This window comes from Mesoplodon mirus, assembly GCF_964341445.2.
Source record: "Mesoplodon mirus genome assembly, chromosome: 7".
NCBI lineage: Eukaryota > Metazoa > Chordata > Mammalia > Artiodactyla > Ziphiidae > Mesoplodon > Mesoplodon mirus.
In genome coordinates, this window is record NC_138983.1 from 41,628,362 (window position 1) to 41,644,943 (window position 16,582).

The 16,582-nt window shown below is 36.7% G+C and overlaps 2 protein-coding genes across 3 annotated transcripts in view; one reads left to right on the forward strand and one right to left on the reverse strand.

Annotated features, from left to right (window-relative positions):
• The window catches only part of CHORDC1 (cysteine and histidine rich domain containing 1), a 42,733-nt gene extending 36,506 nt beyond the window's left edge, over nucleotides 1–6,227 (forward strand). Inside the window, 1 exon segment of the mRNA XM_082628350.1 lies at nucleotides 6,183–6,227. The gene's annotated coding sequence lies outside the window, so the exon portion shown is untranslated.
• NAALAD2 (N-acetylated alpha-linked acidic dipeptidase 2) overlaps nucleotides 2,248–16,582 on the reverse strand; it is a gene marked incomplete at its 5' end in the record, with an annotated part of 52,734 nt that continues 38,399 nt past the window's right edge. Inside the window, 4 exons of one of the 2 annotated variants that reach the window (XM_082628348.1) lie at nucleotides 2,248–6,290; nucleotides 13,301–13,393; nucleotides 14,593–14,674; nucleotides 16,149–16,413. In XM_082628348.1, the coding sequence (XP_082484474.1) occupies nucleotides 6,101–6,290; nucleotides 13,301–13,393; nucleotides 14,593–14,674; nucleotides 16,149–16,413 (630 nt within the window). In that variant the 3' untranslated portion in view covers nucleotides 2,248–6,100. Of the gene's footprint in view, nucleotides 6,291–11,840; nucleotides 11,977–13,300; nucleotides 13,394–14,592; nucleotides 14,675–16,148; nucleotides 16,414–16,582 lie in introns of those variants that run through there. The other variant, XM_082628349.1, reaches the window with a different exon arrangement.

Genomic DNA, 16,582 nt, shown 5'->3' on the forward strand with positions numbered 1-16,582 from the left:
TCTTTTTCTGACCTTTTGTTGTTAGTGTATAGAAATGCAATAGATTTCTGTATATTAATTTTATATCCTTCAATTTTACTGAATTCATTGATGAGCTCTAGTAGTTTTCTGGTAGCATCTTTAGGATTTTCTATGTAGAGTATCAGGTCATCTGCAAACAGTGACAGTTTTACTACTTCTTTTCCAATTTGGATTCCTTTTATTTCTTTTCCTTCTCTGGCTACTGTGGGGAGGACTTCCAAAACTCTGTTGAATAAAAGTGGTGAGAGTGGGCATCCTTGTCTTATTTCTGATCTTAGAGGAAATGCTTTCAGATTTTCATCATTAAATATGATGTTACCTGTGGGCTTGTCATATATGGCCTTTATTATGTTGAGGTTTGTTCCCTTTATGTCCATTTCTGGAGAGTTTTTATATTAAATGGATGCTTAATTTTGTAAAGCTTTTTCTGCATCTGTTGATATGGTTTTTACCCTTCAGTTTGTTAATGTATATTACATAGATTGATTTGCAGATATTGAAAAATCCATGCATCCCTGGGATAAATCCCACTTGATCATGGTACATGATCCTTTTAATGTATTGTTGGATTTGGTTTGATTATATTTTATTGAGGATTTTTGCATCTGTGTTTATCAGTGATATTGGCCTGTAATTTTCTTTTATTGTGGTGTCTGTTTTTGTTATCAGGATGATGCTGGCCTTGTAGAATGAGTTCACAAATGTTCCTCTGTAGTTTTTAGTATAGTTTGAGAAGAATAGGTGTTAACTCTTCTCTAAATGTTGGTAGCATTCACCTGTGAAGCCTTCTGGTTTTGACTTTTGTTTTCTGATAGTTTTTATTACTGTTCTGCTTTCATTGCTGGTAATTGGTCTGTTCATATTTTCTGTTTCTTCCTGGTTCAATCATGGGAGATCATACATTTCTAGGAATCTTGAATTTTCTTCTAGATTGTCCATTTTATGGGTGTATAGCTGTTCATTGTAGTCTCTTATGATCCTTTGTATTTCCTTGGTGTCTCTTATAACTTTCATGTCTGATTTTATTGATTTGGCCCTCTCTTTTCTTTCTTGATGAGTCAGGCTAAAGGTTTATCAGTTTTGCTTATCTCTTCTAAAAACCAGCTCTTAACTTCATTGATCTTTTCTATTTTTGGTTTCTATTTTACTTATTTCTGTTCTGATATTTATGATTTATTTCCTTCTACTAACTTTGGGGTTTTGTTTTTCTTTTTCTACCTCCTTTAGGTGTATGGTTATATTGTTTATTGTAATACACTTTTAGTACTATAGCTTTGTAATATAGTTTGAAATCAGGAAGTATGATACCACGAGCTTGGTTCTTTTTCCTCAGAATTGCTTTTGCTATTTGGGGTCTTTTGTGGGTCCATACAGATTTGAGGATTGTTTTCTACTCTGAAGAATGCCATTGGTATTTTGATGGGAATTGTGTTGAATCTATAGATGGCTTTGGATAGTATGGACATTTTGACAATATTACTTATTCCGATCCATAAACACAGGCTATCTTTCCATTTATTACTTTTGTTTTCAGTTTCTTTCAGCAATAATCTTTCACTTCCTTGGTTAAACTTATTCCTAAGTATTTTATTGTTTTTGATGCTATTGTGATTGGGATAGTTTTATTTCCTTTTCAGATGTTTCATTCTTAGTGTATAGAAATGTAATTGATTTCTGTATATTGATTTTTGTCTCCTTCAATTTTACTGAAATCATTAATTGGTTCAAACAGTTTTTTTTTTTTTTTTGGTTGAGTCTTTGGGATCTTCTATATATGAAATTGTAGCATCTACAAATATCAACACTTAGTTCTTCATTCTGTATTTGGATGCCTTTTATTTGTCTTGCTCAGGTGCTCTATATTGAGCAATTTAGTACTTCAGTACTGTATTTAATAAGAATGGTAAAAGTGGGCATCCTTGTCTTGTTCCTGATCTTAGAGGAATAGCTTTCAATTTTTATCCATTGAGTATCACGTTAACTGTAGGTTTGTTACATATGGCCTTTATTATGTTGTGGTATGTTCCTCTATACCCAGTCTGCCTAGCGTTTTTTAATCATGAAAGGATGTTGTATTTTATCAAATGCTTTTTTGCATCAACTGAGATGATTATGTAATTTTTATCTTTCATTAATGTGATGATATATTACATTTATTGATTTACATGTTGAACCATCTTTGCATCAAAGGGATAAATCCCATTTGGTCATGATGTATAACCCTTTTTGTGTGTTCTTAAATTCAGTTTGCTAAGATTTTGTTGAAAAATTTGCAGCTACATTCATCAGAGATATTAGTCTATTGTTTTCTTAAAGTATCCTTATCTGGCTTCAGAATCAGGGTAATGCTGGCCTCATAAAATGACTTTGGAAGTATTTCCTCCTCAGGTTTTTGTAAGAGTTCGAGAAGGACTGTTGTTAATTCTCTTTTGAATGTTTGGTAGAATTTGCCAATGAAGCCATCTGGTCCTGAGGTTTTCTGTGTTGTGCGGTTTTTGATTACTGATTCAATCTCTTTGCTCATTAATGGTCTGTTCAGAATTTGTTTGTCCTGATTCAGTCTTGGTAGTTTGTGTTTATAGAAGTTTATGCATTTCTTCTAGGTTATCTCGTTGGCATATAATTGTTCATAATAGTCTCATATGTCTTCTGTATTTCTGTAGTATTTGTATCTCTGTAGTGTCTTCTTTTTCATTTCTAATTTTGAGTCTTCTCTCTTTTTTTCTTAGTCTGGTTAAAGGTTTGTCAATTTTGTTTATCTTTTGAAGAGCCAGCTTTAATTTTGTTAATTCTGTTTTTTTCCTCCCTGGTCTCTATTCATGTATTTCCACTTTGATCCTCCTGATTTCTTTTTCTAGTTCCCTGAGGTGTAAAAGCTAGGGGGATTTTTTTTTTTTTGAGATGTTTCTATATTTCTCAATATATGAATTTATTGCTATAAACTTTCCTCTCAGAGCTGCTTTTCCTTTATTCCATAAGATTTGATAGGTTGTATTTCCATTTTCATTTGTTTTGAGATAATTTTTTAATTTCCTTTTTTTCCCTCTGACTCATTGTTTAGGAGTGTCTTGTTTACTTTCCACATATTTGTAGATTTTCCAGCTTTCCTTATTGTTGATTTCTAGTTTCATAGATTGTTATCGGAAAAGATAGTTGGTGTGATTTCAGTATTCTTATTTGTTGAGATGTGTTGTTTTCATTTCTTCTCATATCATGATTTATACTAGATAATGTTCTGTGTGTACTTGAGAAGTATGTATATTCTGCTACTTTTGGATATGTCTGTTAAGGTCATTTGTTATACAGTATAGTCAAATTCCAACATTTCTTATTGATTTGATGCCTGGATGATCAGTGGTCATTGCTGGCAGTCAGATATTGAAATCCTCTACTATTATTGCATTATTGTCTATCTCTCCCTTTTGATCTATTAGAATTTGCTTAATATATTTCAGTGTGCCAATGTTGGGTGTGTATATATTTATGATTGTTGTATGTTCTGGATATATTGACCTTTTTATCATTATATAATGACCTTTTGTCTCTTATCATTTTTGGCATTAAGTCTGTTTTGTCTGGCTATACCTGCTTTCTTTTGGTTTCCAGTTGCACGGAATATCCTCATCCACTCACATCTTCACCCTGAGCTTATGTGTATCTCTGGAGCTGAAATTATATAGTTAGGTCTTTTTAATCCATCCAGCCACTCTGTGCCTTTGATTAGTGAATTGAGTTTATTTCTATTTAGAGTGATTACTGATATGTAAGAACTTACTACTGCCATCTTATCATTTGTCTTCTGGTTGTTTTGCATCTCCTTTCTTTGCTTTTCCCTCTGTTTCTGTCTACCTTTGTAAAGTGGTGATTTTCCACGGTGATTTGCACAGTCTCCCTTTTTTTTATGTTTCATGACTACTCTAGATTTTTGCTATGTGGTTACCAAGCGTGAGCATCTTAGAGATAAAATAATCCTACGGGAAAAAGACTGAAAAAGTAGTTCAAACACATTCTGTGTGTTGAACTTGTGGTAGTACATATTCTCTAATGTCCTGAGTTTATTACAGTGCATACCACATAATCATTGTTCTGTTCAAATGATCAATTGTTGATTAAAGATGATAAAAACAAAATAACTTACCAATTAAAGTAAACAATAAGTTGAAAAGGTTACTGTTTTTCTCTAAACCCATATCTCTAACCATACATGCTATTTTAGCAATAAATATCTTCTGGAAAGCTGCCGGTAGGAAAAACATAAAAGAGATTTATAAATTTTTTTATTTTGTCCCCTTTAGAAATGATATCATAGAGTTAGATGGAACCTTAACAATCCTTACTCTTGAAGAAACTGATGCCCAAAATTATGTAGTGATTTACTCAGTTGGGACAGTAGAAAACCCAATATTGTCTCTACAAGACAATGCTTTAAGTCAAAAGTTAAAATACAGTTACTCCTCTATCCTAAAATAAAGTCTTATGTTAAGGTAATATATAGTATGGTAGAAAATTAAATTCATAGATTTGCTAAAACAAACTTTTCACAGAAGTCTAATTTAATATGCTTTATACATTTATTTATACTTCATGAGTAATATCTTTTATTGCCCTTTAAAGCTTCTTATTGTAGTTAATGTGCCTGCCTATGAGGGCTCATTTTTTTTGATTCTCAACTCTTTTTGGCAAAGTAATTAAACAACCAAGCTTTTTGAAGCTTTCATCTCAGATTACCCACAATTCTGAATCATTAGGCTCTACATGAAAGTTTGCACATGCTGATATACTTCTGTTCAAGAGGAGTCAGAGTATGAAGATTTGTGGCAACTACAGTAGACCTGTGAACAACACAGGTTTCAACTGCATAGGTCCATTTATCCACAGATTTTTTTTCCACTAAATATGTACTACAGCACTACATGATCCATGGTTGGCTGAATCCATGCATGCAGAAGCAAGGATATGGAGAGGCCAACTGTCAAGTTACACATGGATTTTCAACTGCACAGAGGGTCAGCACCCCTAACCCCCATGTTGTTCAAGGGTCAACTGTTTTCACCTATCAGATATATATTATTCAGTAGAGTTGAAGTTATCAAAAGTATAGCTATTACTCACTTTTCCTTACCATTTATACTCCATGATGGTTTCACAAGAGAAGGTGTGCTATTCCAGTCTCCTTGCCAGACATTTTTTTTCTTGTTAATCAAATTTATTTATGAGGTATCATTGTTAACACATTTTAAGTTTACTGTTAGATGAAGTTTGACAACTGTATATTCCTGTGTAACCATCATCCAGATCATGATACGGAAAACTCCCATCATCCCAGAAACTTTCCTCTTTGTAGCAGATTTCCTCCCTGCCTGCCCCTTACTTGACCCAAGCAATCACTGATCTAATTCCTAATACCATAGATTAGTTTTGCTTCTTCATATAAATTGAATCTCATACTAGGCATTCTTTTGTGTCTGGCTTCTTTCCCTCAACAATGTCTGCCAATAATATTACATGTATTGGCAGTTATTTCATTTTCATTGCTGAGTAGTATTCCATTGTGAATATACCACAATTTATCCATTCATTTATTGATGGGCATTTGCATTATTTACACATTAAGCTGCGATGAACATGCAACAGTCTTTTGGTGATCATGTTTTTGCTTTTCCTTAGTAAATACCTAGAAGTAGAATTTTAGGCTATAATATAAGTATATATTTAACTTTATAAGAAAGTGCCAGACTGTTTTCCGAAGTGCTTGTACTGTTTTACTTTCTGGCCACCAATGTCTGAAGAGTTCAAGTTCCTTGCCATATTTTATTTTACGGAATTTTCAATTACTTTATCTCTTTCTCCATATGACTAGAGGTTTTTTGGTTTGTTTTATTGGATTAGCACTTTGATGATGAAGTTATGAATTTTCAAAGAGCCAAAAATCTCTTTGAAGATGAACAAGGTGGGAGTCTAAAGTCAAAACATGACATGAAAAGCAAGATTTTAGCATGCTCTGGCTTCATGTGTTATCAGAAAGAAAGAAGGATTTTATCCTCAGACTTTTAATGTCAGCTAGTTGGCTGAGACCTTACTATAACAACTCTTTCAGAGTCCCTGCTGCTGCTTGAATTGTAAAGGATGCAATTGAAATGTGTTTCTTTACTTCTTTCCAGGCTGAACGAGGATCTGCTTTATTTTCAATATCAAATATAGCATCAAAGATGCCAGGAAATGATTCGCCAGCATATTTGTTGTGGCTGCTTGGAGCAAAGATGATGTGCCTAGTAGAGAAAAACAAAGAGGACAGGTTGAACTGAAGTGTATACATATATTACATTTTATATGCTTTTTCTTTATTCATTCTGCTTTGTTAGACCATATCTTACTAAGTATTCTGTGTCTACTCCTGGCATTTACTTTTGTTACTCCAAAATAAAAACATATATAATTGGTTTGAGATCCTTAGTTAATGGTATAATTTTAAGCAAAGAAAGGAGTTGATAAGACACATCTCGTGAATCATATGTTGCCAACCCATGCAGTTGGAAGTAAGTAGATTACTTCCTGTAAGTTATGGGCATTAGTTGTCTAACTGCCTAGACATCCACAAACTGACATCCATGAAGCATGGATAATTTATGGATATGTTTAATAAGAGATTAAAAAAATAATTACCGCTGTATTTATTGCCTTTTTTAGAGATTCAACAAGAATGACAGTTGTTCCCAGTACTGTTCAGACATTAAAAAGCAATAATTAAAGAAGCTTGTATTACAAAAATATCACAAATGGTAAGGATAATAAAGCCCATTCCACAAAGGTAAAATGGCTATATATGGGTTGCCCACAAAGACACTTTTTTGATCTAGAAGGAAAGTTTGCAGTTGATTTCCTACTTCACCTCATAAGTAGCTCAAGAGATCAAGTTACTTCTCTCCGCAGTGTGTGGAACTCTGCCTTCCACAAATGTACATATTTTATTAAACACTCTTATCAGGAATTAGGCCCAACAGTCAAATCCTAGAGCTGCTTCAAGCTGTAAATCTACTGTAGGACACAATATGGAACTCTATGTAAAATCACTATATTAATGATCAAAGAGAAATTTATAATGTAATCATTTAGATTTCCCAAAGTACATCAGAATTTATTGCCCTTGGCTTTTAAATTTTAGTATGGCCTCAAATGGATCTTTCTTATTAAAACAGGTATATGTGCTAAACTGTTTATAAACGTTAGTATTCTGACATATATAAGCTGAGATTAGAGATACAGGTCATAGGTATTCCTTACTCTACATGCCGTCTTCTGGAGAATTGTAAAGGGAGAGTATAGTACAATATTATTGATACAGCAATCAAGTAAACCTGATGAAATTGTAAATAGGGTGTTTTCCTAATTTCTTTCTGATCATTAGTGTGTAGAAATGCCATAGATCCCTGTATATTGCTTATGTGTCCTACAGCTTTACTGAATTAATTTATTCTAATAGTTTTTTTGTGGAATCATTAGGATTTTCTACATATAGTACCATGTCATCTGCAATAGTGACAGTTTTACTTCTTCCTGGTTTGGTTGTCTTTGATTTACTTGTCCTAATTGCTGTGGCTAGGACTTCCAGTACTATGTTGAATAAAAGTGGTGAGAGTAGGCATACTTGTCTTGTTCCTGATCTTAAAGGAAATGTTTTGGGTTTTTCACCATTGAGCATGATGGCAGCTGTGGGTCTGTCATATATGGCCTATGTTATGTTGAGATACACTGCCTCTGTATCCAGTTTGTTGAGACTTTTTTTTTTTTTTAATTCACTCTGCAGCATGTGGGATCTTAGTTTCCCAACCAGGGATCGAACCCATGCCCCCTGCAGTAGGAACACGGAGTCTTAACCACTGGGCCACCAGGGAAGTCCCGTTGAAACTTTTTATCATAAGTGGATGTTGAATTTTGCCAGATGTTTTTTCTCTATTGAGATGATTATATGATTTTTATTCACTTTGGTTGGGAATTTTCTTCTTTCAGCACTTTGAATACATCATGCCACAGCCTTCTGGCCTGATAAATTTCTGCTGGAATATCTGCTAATGGTCTCAAGAGGATTCTCTTGTTCATAAGTTGTTTTTCTCTTACTGCTTTTAAGATTCTCTCCTTATTTCTACCTTCCTTGCCATTTTAATTATAATTTGTCTTAGATGGGTATCTTTTGGTTCATCTTACTTGGAATTGTCTCAGCTTCCTGGATCTGGGTGTCTGTTTCCTTACCCATGTTGGGGAAGTTTTCAGCCCCCTTCTCTTTTCTTTTGGGACCTCTATAACATAAATGTTGTTTCACTTGATGTTGTCCCAGACGTCCCTTAAGCTGTCATCGCTTTTAAAAATCCTTTTTGCTTTTTGTTGCTCTGTTTGTGTGAGTTCCACTACCTGTGTTCCAGGTCACTGATTCTTCTGCTTCTTCTAGTCTGCTAGTGAACCACTCTAGTGTATTTTTCAGTTCAGTTATTGTATTCTTTCTTTAACACCATGACTTCTATTTGGTACTTTGTTATATTTTCTACAAGTTTCTCAAAGTTTTCACTGTGTTCATCCATTCTTCTCTCACATTCAGTAGCATCTTTTATGACCACTACTTCGAACACTTTATCAGGTAGATTACTTATATTTGTTTAAATGTTTTTTTTCCTGAGGTTTTGTCTTTTTTTCTTTGTTTGTAACATATTCCCGTGTTTCCTCATTTTGCTTGACTCTCTGGAAGATGTGGCTGTTTCATCTAATGCATAGAAACCAACAGTCTTGATGGAGTAGCCTCATGTGATAAACCTTATTGTTCAACCTTTCCCTAGCTCTTGGTTGTCTCTCAAACCTCTGTGATTCTCCAAGCCACCAATTTTTAATAGCTCCCAATAGCTGAGTGTGTGCCAAGACCTGTCAGTGTACCAAAGGGGAATATCTCAGTCAGCACTTAGATTCAGGATGATTGGAAGCCAGGCCCTCAGGCAGCAGCTTTTAAAGTATGCAAATATATACCATCCTGTGGAACACAAGAGTAGGTCTGGTGGCCACTAGAGCCAGGTCATATGAAGGTGTCCCCTGGGTAGCAGTCAAAAGTCGGGGCTCCAGAAAAGTGTATAAGCTCCTTTCTGGTAATATACTAGCAAGCTGTAGCAAAGCAGAGGGAGAATGTAAAGATGGCATTCCCCGGCCCGTGTTCCCTGAGAGGAGCTCCACAGGCCTCTAGATGTGTGCCAAGCGTGAAGGCTGCCCCTCAGGCTGAAGCTCCAGGACAGGCAAATAGGCCTCTTCTATGGAAAGGTGGGGGGTGTTTCCGCCTGCTATCTGTGCAGTGGCCTGAAGGTGGCAGCCTCCCAAGCACTGACTCTCAGATCATTGTAACCCTGTGGGACCCAGGAAAGCAATCCCACCTGGCCACCAGAGGCAGGGGATGAAGGGGTATCCCCTGGGCAGCAGCCGCAAAAGCTGAGGCATCAAGCGTGTAAGAGTTCCCCTGAGAGATGCTCGTTCTCTGGAGCGTGGCAAAGGGAGAGCATGAAGACAGCACCTGCCCTCCTACGTCTCTGGTACAGTTTACAGTCAGCCCTTAGATGGGTAATGTGTTTAATCAGAATCCTGCCTCTCAGCCTGTAGCTGTGATTGTAAGCTTATAGGCTTCTTTCCCTGGAAGACAGCCCTTGGTTCTGCTGCCTCTCTCTTGCTGTGCCTGACAGTGGTAGCTGTTTAATATCTATTCCTATTACACCTGCAAGCATAATCCCCTCTGGTCACCAGAGCCAGGCAATGTAGAGGTATCCCCAGCAGCAACTTCAAAAATCACGGTGCCAGAAAAGGGTATAAGCTCCCTTCTGAGAGATAAGGTCAAGCTGGATTGAGGCAGAGGGAGAGCGCAAAGAGTGCTTCCACCAGCCTCCATTCCCCGAGAGCACTCCGTAGGCTTTGAGAAGTGCGCCAGAACAAAAGCCCTCTCCTCAGGCCAAAGCTCCTGGACAAGCAAATGAGCCTCTTTCTCAGAAAGACTGGGGGTGTTTTCAGTCTGCTCGTACCTTGGGGATGGTAGTCTGCCAAGAACTGTCTCTCCAGTTGTTACAGCCTCATGGGATGCAGGAATGCAAGCCCTCCTACCCCCTACCCTGAGCCGAGCAATCAAGGAGTGTCTCCTGGCGACAGCTACAAAAACCAGGACACCAGATGCAAAAGGCAGAGTACCAGCTGCAAATAAAAGCTCCCCTCCAGAGATACTGGTGCTCTGGAGATCAGCAGAGGGAATGCATGAAGATCATCACCTTCAGGGAAGAGGAGGGAAAGAAAGATAGTGCCCACGAGCTTTAGCAAGGCAGAGCAAGAGCGGAAATAGGCACCCACCGGCCCCCATCTCGGAGAGTATCCCAACAGGCCCCTGCCCCTCCAGCCGGTGCTTTAAGATCAGCAAATGAATCTCTTTCACATAAAATCTGGGTGCTTTTAAGGACTGCTTCTGTGCTGGGCCCTGTGCAGATGAGTTCCAGCGAGTCCTTTCAGCCTGAGCAGTTTCTCAGTTCTGTACATCCCTTTGGTCTTAGGGATGCAGCAGCTTTGTTGGTTCTCAAAGCCAGATATTTGGGAGGCTTACCTCTCAGGCACAAGTCCTAAAAGTTGAGGTGGCTGATTTGGGTACAAACCCTTCGCTGTGGGCTGCTGCCCCAGGAGTGGGCTTTGTGGGAAGATTGGGCCTCAGCCTCACTTACCCACATCCACGTGGCCTTTTTCTCCTTTGCCTGATGTGAAGGAGTTTCTCAGCTAATTGTCAGGTCTTTTTCAGAAGAAACTGTCCCATCTGTAGCTGTAGATTTGGTATGTCTGGGAGAGGTGAGTTCAGTATCTTCCTACACTGTCATCTTGAACCACCTCTCCCTGGCTTTAGAATATAGTCTTCATGTTCAATTAATAGTTCCAAAAAGTGTGTTTACCTTTTGACCCTGAAATCTCAGGTACTGATTATAGAGATATTAAAACAAATGTTCAAGTAGGGCTCAGGGACATTTTATAGCAGTACTTTTCATAATACTAAATTGGGGGGCAAAATCTAATTAAAAACTCATTAAGGACTAAAAAAATAACACATGAAAGCCATACAGTGGAACACTATGCAGCAGATGAGAAGAGCTAAAATTATATATATTGGGCTTCCCTGGTGGCACAGTGGTTAAGAATCCGCCTGCCAATGCAGGGGACACGGGTTTACGCCCTGGTCTGGGAAGATCCCACATGCTGTGGAGCAACTAAGCCCGTGTGCCACAACTACTGAGCCCGTGCTCTAGAGTCTGTGAGCCACAGCTACTGAAGCCGGAATTCCTAGAGCCTGTTCTCCACAACAAACCCATGAACGGCAACAAAGAGTAGCCCCCGCTCGCTGCAACTAGAGAAAAGCCTGCGTGCAACAACGAAGACCCAACACAGCCAAAGGAATAAATAAATAAAAAATAAATAAAGTTATATATATTGACATAGATCTCTGAGATAAATTTTTACCAAAAATAGTTGCAAAGTGATATATGGTCCCATTTATGTAAACAGAAATGAATAAATAATAAATAAATAACTATACATGTGTACATAACTGCATTCAAAATTTAACATCAAACTCATCACTGATTTTCCCTGAAGGAAATAATAGAAATGTCCGGGTGTTAGCACTGTCCCTTTTTATTCTATATAATTGTATAGAGCCTGAATTTGAAAAAGAGATGTTTTGCTTATAAATCATATAAATTAAAAAATAAGGACTTCCCTGGTGGTCCAGTGGTTAAGAATACATCTTCCAATGCAGGGGACGCCGGTTCGGTCCCTCGGTTGGGGAACTAAGATCCCACATGCCGCGGGGCAACTAAGCCCGCGCCTCAACTACTGAGCCCGTGAGCTCTGGAGCCCACACGCCACAAGTAGAGAGAATCCGACGCACTGCAACGAAGAGCCTGTGCACTGCAACAAAAGATCCCGCGTGCCACAACTAAGACCCAATGCATCCAAAAAAATATTTTAAAAAAAAATCCTTTAAAAAAAAAAAAAAAAAGATGGACTAATGATAGGCAAGAGAGGATTAACGTGTAGATTAGCTTTCAACCTTTGATTTATGTAAATACTTAACTGATGGCTGCTATTTCATTTGTATTGATAAACGTTTATCCTTACATTATGTAAACTATTATAAAAATAGCAGCCATTTACTGAGTATACCCCCTCTGAGCTAAATCTTCTGCATGCCTTAAATCTACAAACCTATGGGGTAAAAGCACTGTAATCTCCATCTACAGCTGAGGAACCTGAGTCTTAGAGAAGTAAATTTGCCCAGGTCACACTTAGTATTTGGCAGAGCTAGGCTCTAAATGCCTGGGCTTGTAATCAGTTAAATTATTACTAATATTTATAAGAAAGGTAACATAGAAATATCTTTTGTATATGTCATTTGATGATAAACAGCCTTGTAAAATAGCAATTATCACCATCCTAATTCAGATGAGCAAACCCTAGATATGACTTGCTCTAAATCACACATGTGCAAGTGAACTAGAACATAGATTTTCGGACTCTAAATGCTAGGACTTTTCTAATTTTTACCAAGAAACCACAGCTTAAAATGTACCTCAAAAAACTGGAGGCTATCCCAAAGCAGCCAAGATACTGAAAGAAAACCTGAGATAGAGATAAAAAAGAAACGATATTTCTTTAGGGGAAACTATGGCATCCATCTTCAAAAACCTGAAATGTTATATGGAAATAGATCTAGACTAATTCTTTTTGACTTTGGAGAGCAGAACAGGGTCAGAGGGAGAAAATTAAAGGGAAATATATCTTTATGAAGAAAACTTTCTATTAAGTAGACCTTTCCTAAAACAGAACGAACTTCCTCATGTGGTAGTAAGCTTCCATTCACTGGAAGATTCAAACAGTGGCTGGATAACTACTTTTCTGAGATCCTACAGAAAAGATTCATGTAGAAAATTGAACTACATGAGCTCTCAGATCCCCTTTAAGATTCTGTGTCTTTTCGATTTTGTTACGAGAGTTCTTTTTCAACTATCATCTGCCATTTACATCTGCAGCAAAGCAATACACAATATGAAATTAACTTTTCTGATAGTACAAATTATACTGTTATGCATAATCTCACCCATATTTCCTTCAGTATACATATCCACTTTCCACTTCTCTGATAGCAGGAGTTTGAAGCACACCTTGGGTATGCTGGTTTTGGTCACAGTGACATATTTGGTGTCATTTAGTGGAACAGCTGTTGCCTCCTTACCTATAGAATGGCCTCCCTGGTAAACCAAGGGGATCGATGAATGCCCTTTCCAGGAACATCAGTTGGTCATTCATAATTCTCACTGCAGTGGGGCTTTGAGAATAAGAAATAGATAATTAAAACCCTTACCATGCAACCACATTTTAAAATATTAAATAAGGATAAGGCATGAGGAAATAACCTGCTAAACTCATAGATTTTTTAAAGAAAATGCATATAAAACACACAGTAAGGCTCATATGGTAAGCTACATATAACAGCAGGGGCATCTTTCTATTATTTATAATAAGCAGAGAGACTGATTGGGAAATGGTTTGTTTTGTTTTTTCAAGATCACAGACCAGAAAGAAGTGAAAGACATTTGTAATTCTTTGTAGGAGGAGAGCCAGGCCTCCTGCAAAGGTAGACAGGGTGGACTACCAAGTTGTTCTTGATAAACCAGTTAATTCTACTGTGGAAGAAAGGAGCAGAGTAAAGGCTAAACAAGACAGAATGAAGGGAAGTTGCAGGAGTCTGCAAGGAGGGAGACAGCTGCTCCTATGGGCAGGGAGTCCCTTCCACACTTGGAATCTGCCAACTCTCTTTTAGGGTGCTGTAAAAATTCCCTAGGCTGTCCTACAAACCCAGGGAGAGAGAGGCCCCTCACAATGACTGATACAGCTTTCTGCCCAGATGGGAGGTGCGAAAGCTTATTCTGATAAATCTGAAAAAAATTAAGAAATGTGACATGGACTGTAAGGTGGAACAAATTATGCTTGTTAAATAATGCTTTGAGTATAAGTTTTAAATTATTTTTCAACCTAACAACAGCACGAGGATAAATGAAATGAAAAAAAAAGTATTAGTAAAGAAAGAATTTCTATACCGTTCACAGGAATATTGTGACTGTAGTAAAATATGCTACAAATGCACTTAAACCCATAGAACTATGAATTACCAGAAATAGTCAGAATTCTTATCATGCAAACTTCTAAAGACATGTCTCCTTGGCCCTTGCCATGGGATGAGTTTTTAGTCTACCATTCAACAGCTATGCCCCTCAAACTTTAATGTGAATACAAACTACCTGGAGAGTCTTGTTAAAGTGCAGAATTCTAATAAAGCAGGTCTTGGATGGGGTCTGATATTCTTCCTTTCTAATAAGTTCCCAGGTGATGTTGATGCTACTGGCTGGCAGACCATAATTTGAGTAGCAATGATTCAGAGTTGATTGCTTCTATAAGTGTACCCAGTTCATTCCAGTAACCAGACTGCTTTTCAAAACAGTAGGGAGCTTTACATTTGAAACTTACTTATTCAGATCAACTTGTGAAAGTCTTCTATGAAAATCTGAAGCAGACTTTGAGAAGTTTTTCACAGCAGAAAATAAGGAATCTATTTCAAAAAACAGAAAAGTAGTAGGGAAATTAGTAAGCATGAGTGCTTCATATTTCAAAGGTTCATTTTCCAACCCCCCCATTCCAGATTGCTGTGACTAAATAGATGTTGAAACTATTTTTCTACTGAATCTTCTTTCAGATCCATGGAAATTATTAGAAAATATTGTAACAAAGAAATAATGTATAAAATTGAAGATGGCAAAATTGGTTCTTACGGAAATAACAAATTTCAAGAGTTTAAGACATAAAAAATCCTTTTAACTCAATTTATCAGAAACCCAGCATTAATTTATTTATTCATTGGGACAACTATTGGGACAACTATTCATATAGATCTAAGCATAATTTTCTAAATATTCTTTGCTTCAGTTTCTAGATCTTAGTGCCTGCTGCTCATTGTAACTTTATGAAGGTTACTAATTCTTATGTAATTATATTCCAAAGCCTTTACTGACCACCCACTACTCATTCTCAGCACCCCTATAGTACTCTCTGTGCACCCCTTTAATAGCTTATCCCCTGAATTTTGTCTTCTCCTTCCCCATGAGAATTTAAGCTCTTTGAGGACAATGACTATTTCTTAATCTTCCTTATATCTCCCAGGAAATAACACAGCACTTGGTACACAGTAGACACTCAGTACATATTTGATAACTTTGATATATACTAAGAATATGTACTCCCAGAATAATAAAAGAAAATGGTTGCAATAAAACAGTAATAACAGTTAACATTATGAGCACTAAGTGACAGTCACCATTGTTTCCATGTACCAACCAAATGAAATCTCCACAGCAACATTTTATTTTACTATTTCACTCATAATAAAACTGACACATAGAGGGGTTAAGTAACTTTCTCAAGGTCACACAATGACTAAATATTAGAGCCAGGATTTGAACCAGGAAACTGCTTCCAGACCCAATGCTTAATGCTCCTACACTACACTACATCACATTTCACTTCTGCTTTGCAGGAGATACATGATGTGGAATAGCAACCACAAAATGGCCAGATATAAAAGGAAAAAATGCTTAAAACCATGTAAAAAATCCTCCATGTAGAAAAACATTAATAGGTAAATGCTGCAGTAATGATGATAATAATGTAATACTACATATATGTAGTGGAAGTGGTGGCTTTCTCTACTTTCCAATCTTTGTGTAATATTGTTACATTTTAATAGTATTGTTCTTATAACAAAACATTTTTAAAGGCAGCAATATGGGGAAAATATTTACCAACCCAATGTTTGTAGCACTAACTTAGCAAAATGGATTCATCCTACAAATATCAAACTAAATCACATTCTTTAATAGGTGTTTAAAGTTTTTTTTCTATAAGTCAGGATTAAGAAATGAGGCAGGGATAACTTCTAGCATGAAATGGTATGCATGGATGACAATAGGAGGTGATATCTTAAAACTCTAACTTAATGATTATAAAATATCTGTCCAGCCGTTTCTTACCAAATGATACTTGATGATCTCTTAATTGTTGGTCATATTTCTTGGATAAACTGTAGATACCTGTTGCATAGTTTTCCAAAGTTTTTGCATAGTCTTGAATGTTGAAAGGAATGATTTTAGAGTCTGCAAGCTCATAAACCAGTGCTCCTCGTAATTGAGCTACAGCAAGCTGCTTTTTAAATATGGGGTCATAAAAATTCTCTACCAATTCAAATGTGTCATAAGTTGTATGGTATACTGGATAGCTGCTGTAATTATCTGTTTTCTGAAAAAAAAAAAGATGGGGGGGGACCGAGTATATACAAACATTAACTATTCAAATTATAATATTTTATGGAATCATAAAATGATTGTATTAAAAAACAACCATACGGCACCGTGAGTTTTATCACAATGAGTGAAAAAATTAAGTCTAATTAACTAAAACCCACCAC